This window comes from Pimephales promelas, chromosome 2, assembly GCF_988280905.1.
Source record: "Pimephales promelas chromosome 2, fPimPro1.hap1.1, whole genome shotgun sequence".
Taxonomy (NCBI): Eukaryota; Metazoa; Chordata; class Actinopteri; order Cypriniformes; family Leuciscidae; genus Pimephales; species Pimephales promelas.
In genome coordinates this window covers 21,893,161-21,906,469 of record NC_142770.1, presented here as the reverse complement: position 1 = coordinate 21,906,469, position 13,309 = coordinate 21,893,161, and the positions used below count along the sequence as shown (strand labels likewise).

Below are 13,309 nucleotides of genomic sequence, written 5' to 3'. Positions count from 1 at the left end.
AACGACTCGTATTTCAAAATGGGTAACTATGATGTCAAAGTGGATAAAACACCACCCCTGCAGAAGAAGATCAACGCCTACTTCAACACGGCCCGTTTAGCCCCGTCCACCGATTTGCGCATTATAGCTAAATAACATAGGCCAACCTCATGATGACAAACCGGATCGAGGTACCGAGAAATACACAATATTGTGCAGTGCCTGGTTGTGGAAGAAGACATTCGCTGCATAAGCTTCCTCTGGATTCCAATAGGACTGCATGGATAAACTTTATTTTTAATGACTGTCCGTCTGTTCGCTTCATTTCACTGAGGATTGTTTTGTTAATAAGACTGGATTTGTAGACCGATTAAGAGTAAAGATCGGTGCTGTGCCGTCTATATTGGATCTGATAGGAACTGTGCAACACACGGACTCTGGGTCGAACATGTACGGGCGAATCATTCCGGTTGCCATTTTACAACATTGGACATTTTCAAAACAATTTCCCCCAAGTGCATCGACGGGTGAGTCGAAACTCATTATAATATGCAAAACTGTTATCCACTCACAGCAGTGGGCGTTTACTTCCAAGTCTTCAGTGCGAGACGCCCATAAAAAACGAGCGTTTTTCAGCTAGGCTCAAAACTAGGGTACAAAATAGCCTATTACTTATTCATTTTTATGTTTTTGAATGCAAAAACCAAGCGAACGTCATAAGTTGACCTCAGACAACAATAATAAAATTCAAAAAGCCAGTTCATTACCCCTTTAAAGGTCAGACAAAGTTTGGGTTGAGCTTTTGTGCAGAAGCCAATCCTACTCTTGGTGGATCACCAACCCTAAATAAAGACGCCTAAACTTAAACATGCTAATCAAGGTCTTAAGGATTACTCGAAACTTTCAGACAGGTGTGTGGGAGCCAAACTCTGCACGAAGCTGGCTCTCCAGGAGCAAGATTCGACACCTGACCTATGTAAAACAGTGTACTAATGATCTGTTCTTCCATTGTGTGGCAGAAAACAGGGGCTCAGGTACAGGTGGCAGGAGATCTGCTCCCTAACTCCACAGAGAGAGGCGTGACGATATCTGGCAGTCAGGACGCCATCATCCAGTGTGTCAAGCTCATCTGCACTGTAATACTGGAGGTAATTTGACTCCAAGCAAATCCATTTGGCTTCATTAACACATTTTTATGCATGCATTGGCCCTGAAAAACTGTTGTGGATGACTATTGTGTGATAGTCTTAATCTACTGAAGACTTCAAAGGCTTCTGTACTTCAAAGACAGCATGCTGGTTTCAGTAGTGGCATTGAAAAGAATGGATATGATCCATTTCTGTAGCCTAAACATATATTTTTCATTGCTTTTTGCAGCTGTCAAATACTTTTCTTCAAATACTTGATCTAACTAACTGCACATTAACAATCATTACAGTAATGGTTATTGAATGTGTTCTCTCAGATCTCCCACAGCATGAAATGCATTTCCTCTCAAATGGTTTTCTTTTGTACATAAATGGTTCAGAAAAAAAGACTTTTAGCTGGGGCTTTTTATTCAGTGAATTGTAATGCATGCGTCCTGGTCTTTCTGTTTAATTTTTAATGGACCGGATGAGGGCCAGATTGTTGACTGCGACACTACCCATTTTAGGAATCCTCCACTGTCTGCTTGCTCCGGGATGCAAATTATGCAAAGTAACCCAATGAATATTTAAAAATATTCTTTTTGTTTGGTTGAGCAAGCATGGGGGATGTGCTTCACTGGGTTTTCATTTTATCTTTCTTAGGGTTTGGCCTTATTCTGACCTCTTGTATTTTGGCATTTTAATCAAATTACTTGGTTATTTGTTGTTGTTTTGTGCAGATGTGTTTCAAGTAGGGCTGTCAAACGATTAATCGTGATTAATCACATCCAGAATAAAAGTTTGTGTTTACATAATATATGTGGGTGCACTGTGTATAATTATTTTCTATATATACATATAAATACACACACATGCATGTATATATAAGAAAGAAATTTTATTTATATATAAATTATATATAAATCTATATACAGTATGTACATGAAAATATTTCTTAAATATATACAAGCATGTGTGTATTTATATATAGAAAATAATTATACACATATATTATGTAAACACAAACTTTTATTTTTGATGCGATTAATCGTTTGACAGCCCTAGTTTTAAGATATTCTGATGACACCTTGTCTCAGAGGGCCAACAGTCATTTTGAAAAGTATTTTATTATTTTTTAAAGTTATAATCTGGGTTTGTAGAGTAGCATCATTAAAGAAAAAAAAAATGCTGCATTTGCAGCATTGCAAGTTTTCCATCTAAGGATATCATGAGCAAGCATTAATAGCATTCTGAAATTATCTGTCCAAATGACTTCCTGTGAGAGGATAATGGTATGCTTTTAAGTGATCCGATGAAGAGCTGATCGATAAATGTTGCATTTGTGCACCGTGTCAGCATTTCCAGTCATTAAGGATAATATGACCAAATGACTCTGAAACCTGTGGATGAATCTGTATAGTCCTGATTTAAAGTTACTAACTGCTTTATTATACGTTTGCAGTCTCCTCCAAAGGGTGCTACAATTCCGTACCGCCCCAGTCCTGCTCCAGGTGCAGTTCTTCTAGCTGGAAATCAGGTAAAAATACACACCGACATGGCAAAATGTGGTTCTTTCATCAACAATACTAAGTATCTCACTGTTCTTCTCATAAAAACCGCAACATTTAAAGGTGCACTATGAAAGATTTTTTTTTTACTTATTTAAATGAACAAAAATTCACAACCTTTCCTAAACAAATTTTAAAATTCGCTGTGATAAACCAACTGCCTGTAACCACTGGTAAACCTCAATCCATTATATCCTCAGTTGAAACCAAACTCATGTGATCACCTATACAATTATCCGCGATTAACAGGGGCGCAACTACCCAGTTTCAGAGGGGTATGCAGCAACAATTTTAGCGCCCCCCCCCCACCCCCACCAAAAAAAAAAAAATTAAATAAATGTAATGTAAGTGTGCTATGTAATAACTGAGTAGGAAGAAATGAGAGCTAACAAAAAAAATAAGTGCAAAATTGTCGTTTATTAACACAATTAAACTATAGCTACTCCACCTTGATGAACCCCCCTAAGAAAACTAAGCTCCATTGTAACAGCAATAGCAGTGTTTCTCACAGGATTTTAGGTAAAACTGTGGTAGGTGGACCCCTGTTTCTCTAGGGGGGTTCGGGGGCATGCTCCCCCGTAAGAAAATTTTGTGTTCTGTAATGGTAAATTCAGCAGTCTGGTGCACTTTGAGAGTTCAAAATTAAAAGCTCCAACCCATATTCAGGGTGCAAATTAAACAGAGAAAAATTTGAACCTCTTTTAGTTAGTGTCTGTCTACATTACACTACATAATAATAGTTATAATATTAATCCCATGATAGTAATTGCCATTAAGGCTATTGTAAAACAAATGCACAGAAAAATAAAGGAAACTTTCATAATTAGTTTTGCACTAATTTCTATACTTGAAAGATACTTGCGCATAATGACATATTTCATGGGCCAGTGTGTCAGAAAAAAAAACTAAAGCTGACTTTTTTGACCAATGCATTACACCAGCACAGCGCCGCCAATTAAGCAAAAAACAAAACAAACAACAAACAAACAAATGGGCCGCCGATGTATGAGTTTTGTGGGCCGTTAAGACAAATAAATTAAAAAAGGAAAAGCACGTCGGCCCAGCGGGAATCTCCCGGTAGTCCCGATGGCCACCGAGATATAGCCTATGCCTGGACATTTTAAATCCTACCTGTTGGCTTTCAGCAATGCATGCAGTTATTTAGCTGCTGTTGCATCAATTGACATGCCATCTCCTTTTCTCTCTTTCTTTTTCTATTTTTAGCCCCACAGCATTTTGTTTTATCCATCTTTTTCGACGACAACTAACTACTCGTACCTGCTCGCTCAGCGCTCACGGCGCCCACGCCCGCTCGCGATATTACCCGCCCCCATTCTCCATGAGGGCGCCTACTCTAGCCTCGCTGTTAGTCCTCTAAAATTTTATATAACATTGAAGGAATGCAGAAATGATTTAGAAACGGACAACGGCAGCTACATATAGAAATACAATATAGCCTATATATAATTTTTTAATTTTTTTTTTTTTTTTTTTAACCATCGCTTTGGCGCCCCCCATTGTGCTGCGCCCCTATGCGCCGCATATAGCGCATACCCACTTTTTGCGCCACTGGCGATTAACTTGCAATTTACAATTATCTGCGATTAACTTGCAATTTCATGAACTGCATTTTAAAATTATTTTATGTTTCCTACAATTGCAATTGTCAAGATTTAGAAATAAAAGGCTATTTTTGACCCTGATATCAGACCTCTATTTTGAAGTGGTGTGTCTGCTGTGAGATTTCAATGCAAACGCCCACTGTCATGAAAAGTCATGAAAAGTGTTTATTATAGCATTATATTTAGATCTACTACCCTGGCATGAAAGGTTGCGGCAATGAGCCGACGACAGACATGACTGTTGAATGCAGTGATCATTGCAGCTCGATTATTGCATCTCTCACGAATGCTTTCATCGTAACTAAGTGTAAACAAGATGTAAATACGAGTCGTTGATTATACGGGTATATAATATAATCTTTCTTTATTTACTCGCAATTTAAATAACAGATTTTGTCATGCTACTGAGAGAAACAATGTCAAAGTTGTCCGTATAGTCACTGGCTTGATTTACTGATGCATAAACAGCATTAAACGATTTTGAGACAAAGAACGTCTGACTGTACATAAATTACATCAGAATTCACTGATCACAGATCAGGAAATAGAATTAGCACAGTTATTTATGTTGTGGCATTACTGTCAAGTCCATATCTTACAGTAAAAGTCTGTTTGCAAAGCCAGCGCCGAAAGTACAACTGATTTATCAGCGCAGTCTCATCCCAAGACGTCAGTTATTTTGACCATACGTCAACATCCACCGTTTTAGGGTGCCCTTAAACGTCGGTTAGATGACGTTATCGGATCCTAACCCTACCCCAGACCTAAACCTACTCCGTCACCAAACTGACGTTAAAGGTAAAGCGTCAGTTGTATGACGTCCCAGGATCGTCATGTAACTGACGTTAAAGGGTACCCTAAAACGGCGGATGTTGACGTATGGTCAAAAGACGTCCCAAGACATCAGTTATATGACGTCTTGGGATGAGACTGTGGTAGATTTACTAAAGAATCCACAGTGAAATGTACCGAACAAACAAATAAAAGACATTCACAGAGTTAGCACTTAGCACTTAAAGGGTTAGTTCACCCAAAAATGAAAATTAAGTCATTAATTACTCACCCCCATGCTGTACCAACCCCGTAAGACCTTCGTTCGTCTTCGGAACACAAATGAAAATATTTTTGATTAAATTTGAGAGCTGTATAACTACCACATTGGCTCCTAAAGGACTGCCTCTTGACGGCCCAGAAAGTCAATGAAGAAAATGTTTAAATATCCCAAGTGACTACCGTGGCTCAACTATATGTTTATCAAGCGACGCGAATACTTTTTGTGCGAAAAAAAAAACAAAAATAACGAGTTTATTCGACTATTTCTTTTCTTCCTTGGAAGAAAAGAAATAGTCGAATAAACTCGTTATTTTTGTTTTTTTTTTCGCACAAAAAGTATTCGCGTCGCTTGATAAACATATAGTTGAGCCACGGTAGTCACTTGGGATATTTAAACATTTTCTTCATTGACTTTCTGGGACTATAGAGTGCCGAAGTTACAACGTCACTCTGTAGGCCAAAACGCGAATGTGAGTTAGCATTTTAGCACTCCCTGTTCCCTCGCTCTAATAAAGTCAATGGGATTTTTGAATGGGTTTTTGCTAAATCGCCTGAAATAAGGTCTGTGGTGAACAAAGCCTCTAAATATTTTCACGTTTTGATCTATGACATAGAACAGACAGTTATAACCTGCTTGTGTTTTTTAAACTTTATTGTGTCTGCTTGTGTTTTAAAAAAAACTTTATATAGGCTTCAAAATGTATACATTTTGGATTAACTTGTAAAGATGATCTTGATAAACAAAACGTGTCAAAAACGGTCACAACTCTTTGTTAAACACAGATCTTATTTTTTGCGATTTTCCAAAAGTCTGTGGGGAAAATGCATAGCTTTTCGATCGAGGGAACCCATGCGCCGCTAGCTTCCGAGTTGTCCTACAAAGTGACGTCATCACTTCGGCACTCTATTAAAGGATTAGTTCACTTTTGAAAAAACTTTTGCTGATAATTTACTCACCCCCATGTCATCCAAGATGTCCATGTCTTTCTTTCCTCAGTCGAAAAGAAATTAAGGTTTTTGATGAAAACATTCCAGGATTTTTCTCCTTATAATGGACTTCCATGGGAACCAGGTCCAACCGAGGTCCAAACGACAGTTATAACAGTTACAGATGCAGCTTCAAATGTCTTTAAACGACACCAGATGATGAATAAGGGTCTTATCATGCGAAACGATCGGTTATTTCAATGCTTATTCCAAAAATGTAACTTTTCTAAGGACAAATGCTAGCCTTTCTCTATTCTGTGAGGCGCGTTTGCAACGTCACGTAATACGTAATTACGTTCAAAAGGTCACGGGCGACGTAGCCAGAAGTACAGAGTCAGAGTGTTTACAAGTTGAACGCATAGGTTGAACGTGAAAACTAACTCAAACGCCGTTTACAAAAAAGGAATTCAAAGGTAAAACAACGATGTCGGACGATTTTGATTCTGTACTTCCGGCTACGTCGCTCGTGACCTTTTGAACGTAATTACGTATTACGTTACGTTGCAATTGCGCCTCACAATATATTACAAGGCTAGCATTTGTCCTTAGAAAAGTTACATTTTTGGAATAAGCTTTGAAATAACCGATCGTTTCGCATGATAAGACCCTTATTCATCGTCTGGTGTCGTTTAAAGACATTTGAAGCTGCATCTGAAACTGTTATTAACACTATCTTTTGGACCTGAACCATCCGGTTCCCATTGAAGTCCATTATATGGAGAAAAATCCTGGAATGTTTTCATCAAAAACCTTAATTTCTTTTCGACTGAGGAAAGAAAGACATGGACATCTTGGATGACATGGGGGTGAGTAAATTATCAGCAAACGTTTTTTTCAAAAGTGAACTAATCCTTTAAGTCTTAAAGAGCATATTGCAGGTAAAAAAAAAAATTGAAATTTATAGATAACCTTGTATGAAAATACCATATGAAAAGATAATGCAGGATTTAAAATGTTTTAAAACAACATAAGGGCACTAATTTAAAAGATAAAGTGAGCGTTTCTTGGACTGCTAGTAAAAACGGCTTTTTTTTCAACATCGCGTCATTTGACGTCATAGCAGGGAGCCGCAGCCTCGGCTCAGTGAGAGAGCAGGCTGGTGTTCAGTGAGAGCGCTCGTCAGTCAGTGTGCTTTCGTTAGTTTTTGGATTTTAATTTATCATCGTCATGGTAAATTATTGTGTTTGTGGAGATTGCAAAAACTCCAGCCTGTCAGGACTTCAAGATCGAGTCCACAAGTTTCAATTACAATAAAAGTGACGGTGCTATATAGCCTATCTTTCGTTCCTGGTGCGGTTTGAGCAGGTGAAGAGATGGGATTTCTCTTCTGCATCGGCTCGGAAAACGCGGTCGTGTGTAGCGTTTACTTCAGATCAAATGACTATAGCATCCCGGCGATATGATGGAGTTCAACATGGTATGCCGAAGCAAGAGTATTGATCGTCGTATACTATACCAATGGCATCAAATAGTGTTATATAGGTAACTTAGTCATGTCACGCCCTAAATAGAACTTATAATTGAAAAACAAAATTGGTTGTTTAAATACTCAAATCTTTAATGTTCTGTTTATGTTATAACCTAGGTGAAAAATATGTATTAAAGATTTACCTGAGTATAGCCTATGCTTTTAGTATAGAAATATACTCAAGTAAAGTTTTTATACATTTAATAGTATATAAATCTACCCTAAACATACTAATGTCTGCTGGCCTGTTATAGGATCATAATAATCTGTACAATATTGTGAGCACAGTGTATATCGTTAGCGAACGTGTATACTATAAGCACGTCTCTCACCTAAAGGCACCTGTCCTGTTCTCCACTGGTTCTCCTCACATCACAGCTCAATTTTTCTCTGACCATTCTGTCTGACATTATCCTGGCCTGTCCCTAATCTCTTTAGCATAGCAGGCTCATAACTTTATGGCTTGATCCGTCATACGAGTATTTCCTCAGCGTCCGAAATGTCATGCGATCCATTGTTTTCCTGTTGTGTGAATCGACGGCTCTCCGGCTCATTGCGTCACGCCTGCCACGCCCATTTTCAGACGCGGAAGTAAAATTCTCACAAAAACAACTGCAGAAGCTTCTGTAGCGTGTTTATACGTATATTTTAAAGAAAATCTAGTTCCTACATTGTTTTTCTATGCATTGACTCGTTGGGTCCTCTAACCTGCAATATGCCCTTTAATGTGAATTCGAAATAAGTAGTTTTCTGAGCTCGGTTTCAATTAAAATAAGAATTTACAGGATGTTTTTAATTCATGATCCATTTAAGCTTCAACTGGGCAAAACTTTCATAGTGCACCTTTAATATGCATTAGTTCACTCAACAAAACCAAACATTTTTTTTTTAAATAATTTACTCACCCTCATGTAGTTTCATACCTCTATGACTTTTTCCTTCTGTGGAAAATGGATGAAATTTTGAATATCCCAGAGCTCTTTTTCCAGAGTACTGAAAGTGAATGGGTTGTCAAGCAACAAAAATGACAAACCAATCACAAAAAGTGGTCCAGAAATCGTGTACTATATTCCAAGTCAAATTTAATTTTGGGACAAAACTGTATTCCTTCAAGGCCTTGTTCTCGCCGCACACAAATCTGATTTGTTTTTCAAATATGGACTGCTGGTCCAAACTGACATTTTGCAAGGTATGAAAATGAAATCTATTTGTTCAGACAGTGTCGTCAATGTCTGCTACAGCTACAGCGATTGTGACAGTCATGACGTAGGTGTCAGCATGATGCCAAGATAGGTGCTTCTTCTACTGAGGAAATTAGCTTTAAAGTTAATATCAATGTGGATTATGACTTTTCCAAGCATGAATGTAGTCTAGTCTACAAAATAAAAGAAAAAAAAAAGATTTTTGATGCCTGTGGGAACAAGGCCTAATTGTCTCAAATTTAATTAATGGGATTAGCAGATCCAAAAACATACAACCCACCTGTAAAGATGCTGAGTGCACTGAAAATACTTTATATTAATTTGATTCTTAATATAGTAGAGTTTCATAAAGCCCCACACAGCTGACAGCATGTTGCCTCCATTTCCTTTAATAAAACGAGTCTGTCCATCAATGAAGGGTGTTGGTGGGGGGCTGTCTGTGTTTATGAAATATTTTTGAAGCTTGCTTTTTGTGTGTGCTATTATAAATGTCATGGAGTGTAAGTATTGCAAATTCCATTTATTAATATACACGCTTATAAATGTGTCATGTTCGAATTTAAACCTGCAGTTAATATACTAATGCATATTGCGAAAAACCTCAATAGACCTTATTCAGTGTGAAAGGCATATTTAATTAGACGCAAACAAAAGCGAGGCCGAGGGATGGAAGTACATTCAATGTCTATTCAAAGAACCTCATATGTGTAACACAAGCTGAACATATTTGAGTGCTAATAATTGAATAAGTCCAAATTTGATTGTTCACGCGAATTTGATCGTGGGAAGCCAAAATCGTGATCGTGATTAAAATTTGATTAATCGTGCAGCAGTGTTGTAGTACTCGAGACTCGGACTCGTCTCATACTCGGTCTCGAGACCATATTTTAATGGTCTTGGTCTTGTCATGGACTCGTGTGCATTTGGACTCGGAATTGACTCGTACTCGAACATTTTTTTTTTTTTTAGGACTCGGACTTATTCCCGAGTCCACTCGAGTTCAATTCAAAATAATTTTCATGATTATTAATGTATGTTGATAAAATATTTCTTTAAATTGATTGACACGCCCAGTGATTGGTGATTTTCTAGTGCGCAACTGCGCATGACAAATTGTAATAAAATTACTTTTAACACCACCTACAATGTGGCCTTTTTACCCTAAACTGATCATATTTTTTAAACTCTAAGTAAATTCAGTTAAAAAAAAAGGATTTCTCTAAGTAAATAAAAGTAAATTAGGTAATCAACCCTCACTGGTCTCGACCGTCTCTGGTCTCGGACTCGACTCTCTATGGACTCGGACTCGACTCTCTCTGGTCTCGGTCTCGACTCGGACTCGAGTGAGGTGGTCTCGACTACAACACTGTCGTGCGGCCCTAAATAAAGCTATTCCTAACTAGGCTGTCAGATTTAATCGAATGGCCATTGAACAAACTGGGCTTCCATCCTTCACAGTCTTGTTTTCGTCCGTCAAATGAAGTATGCCGTCTACCCGGACTAAGGTCTATTGTTTCATATCGTTTTGCCTGTTATTCACTTCACATAATTCTCTAACACGTCCCCCGAAGAGAGTAGAGAGGCCGTTATGTTTATTCATGTTGACACGGCTATTCATTATCAACACTCCTATGCATGAATAACAGTAGCATTAAGATCAATCAGGCTCATGAATATTCCTCAGCATTATAAGCGCTTTGGAGTCATTCGCCAATGGTGTAATTAATCGCAGTGGTAGAAACTTTGACGTGCATACTTATGATACATCAGCCCGTTTTCATCCTTTAACGTCATACAGAACGCTATATGCAAAAACGGCGCTATACTACGCACATGGCACCCTTTATCGTTAATATAACACGTGAACCCAAGACGTTATAAATCATTTAGCGTGAATATGACACGCACACCCTACCCCACACCTAAACTTAGCCCTCACAGCGCGTGTTATATTAACGATGACGGGTGCCATGTGCGTAGTATAGCGCCGTTTTGTCATATAGCGTTCTATATGACGTTAAAGGATGAGAATGCGTTGGATACATCGTCTGTTTGATATTTTTATATGTCTGCCGTAAAAAGTGTAAGATTAATGTCTAATAATGAAATTAATGTTCATTGCTTTATATCAGAGAACATCTTTTTCCCCCTTATTAACCCTTTTCTGTCTGTATTCAAATCACGCTTGGTAATGACGGCAGTAACAGCAAAATTGCCGCTGATGTACATATCCGTAAGACTAATGAGTAATGACATGCGAATGAAGCCTTGGTTTGTGTCTCTGTCCCCTATTTGCCTTTTTAAGGTTTTCGAAACGTCAGAGTTTGCGTCTCACCCGCTTTTCTCAGTGGCTCAGGGAGGGCTGGATCTGCAACAAGTGAGTATTATTTATCCATGACGGATAATATAGGGAGCTGTGCTTCCCACTCTTTCTTTATTTGCCTCTTCCGCCCCTGCATGGAGATGGGAATTCTGTTCCCCTCTGTCATTCCTCCTGCCGCATGTTGCAGCCAGTGTCCTGCCCACTTGAGCAAGGGAGCGAGACTATACAGCAGTTACTGTTTTTAGATATGAGATTATTTTTCCACTTGACCGTACCATTTGGGCATGGCTTTACCCCTCGACCCACTGCAATTGTCTTGATTTTTGCTGAGCATTGTGTTTTGACTTGACTTTGTAAAGTTGTGTAAACTTTACAGGTATCATGTAAACGGTGTCCCCCAAGGCTATGGCTTTGGTCCTATTGTATTTGCAAAAATTTAAGATTCATTAATAAATAAACCACATAAAATCTCGCCATATGATGTGTGGGCTATGTAAAAAATAAAAATCCATAGTTTGAGTGAGGATCTGACCTCAATGCAGGTATCAGGTAAACGGTGTCGCCCAAGGCTATGGCTTTGGTCCTATTGTATTTTCAAAAATTTAAGATTCATTAATAAACCACATAAAATCTCGCCATATGATGTGTGGGCTAGGTAAAAAATAAAAATCCATAGTTTGAGTGAGGATCTGACCTCAGTACAGGTATCAGGTAAACGGTGTCCCCCAAGGCTATGGCTTTGGTCCTATTGTATTTTCAAAAATTTAAGATTCATTAATAAATAAACCACATAAAATCTCGCCATATGATGTGTGGGCTATGTAAAAAATAAAAATCCATAGTTTGAGTGAGGATCTGACCTCAATGCAGGTATCAGGTAAACGGTGTCCCCCAAGGCTATGGCTTTGGTCCTATTGTATTTTCAAAAATTTAAGATTCATTAATAAATAAACCACATAAAATCTCGCCATATGATGTGTGGGCTATGTAAAAAATAAAAATCCATAGTTTGAGTGAGGATCTGACCTCAATGCAGGTATCAGGTAAACGGTGTCCCCCAAGGCTATGGCTTTGGTCCTATTGTATTTTCAAAAATTTAAGATTCATAAATAAATAAACCACATAAAATCTCGCCATATTATGTGTGGGCTAGGTAAAAAATAAAAATCCATAGTTTGAGTGAGGATCTGACCTCAGTACAGGTATCAGGTAAATGGTGTCCCACAAGGCTATGGCTTTGGTCCTATTGTATTTTCAAAAATTTAAGATTCATTAATAAATAAACCACATAAAATCTCGCCATATGATGTGTGTGGGCTATGTAAAAAATAAAAATCCATAGTTTGAGTGAGGATCTGACCTCAATGCAGGTATCAGGTAAACGGTGTCCCCCAAGGCTATGGCTTTGGTCCTATTGTATTTTCAAAAATTTAAGATTCATAAATAAATAAACCACATAAAATCTCGCCATATTATGTGTGGGCTAGGTAAAAAATAAAAATCCATAGTTTGAGTGAGGACCTGACCTCAATGCAGGTATCAGGTAAACGGTGTCCCCCAAGGCTATTTGGTCCTATTGTATTTTCAAAAATTTAAGATTCATAAATAAATAAACAACATAAAATCTGGCCATATGATGTGTGGGCTAGGTAAAAAATAAAAATCCATAGTTTGAGTGTGGATCTGACCTCAATACAGGTATCAGGTAAACCGTGTCCCCCAAGGCTAAGGCTTTGGTCCTATTGTATTTGCAAAAAATTAAGATTCATAAATAAATAAACAACATAAAATGTAGCCATATGATGCTATGTAAAAAATAAAAATCCATACTTTGAGTGAGGATCTGACCTCAATACAGGCATCATGTAAACGGTGTCCCTCAAGGCTAAGGCTTTGGTCCTATTGTATTTGCAAAAAATTAAGATTCATAAATAAATAAACAACATAAAATCTGGCCATATGTGTGGACTATGTAAAAAA

The 13,309-nt window shown here is 38.0% G+C and overlaps 1 protein-coding gene across 4 annotated transcripts in view; it reads left to right on the top strand.

The window, feature by feature from the left end:
* The window catches only part of pcbp4 (poly(rC) binding protein 4), a 104,689-nt gene that overhangs the window by 73,688 nt on the left and 17,692 nt on the right, over positions 1-13,309 (top strand). For 3 of the 4 annotated variants that reach the window (XM_039668616.2, XM_039668618.2, XM_089117917.1), the window contains exons 7-9: positions 999-1,127; positions 2,569-2,643; positions 11,312-11,383. In XM_039668616.2, coding sequence (XP_039524550.2) covers positions 999-1,127; positions 2,569-2,643; positions 11,312-11,383 — 276 coding nt within the window. The remainder of the gene's footprint in view (positions 1-998; positions 1,128-2,568; positions 2,644-11,311; positions 11,384-13,309) is intronic. The other variant, XM_039668617.2, reaches the window with a different exon arrangement.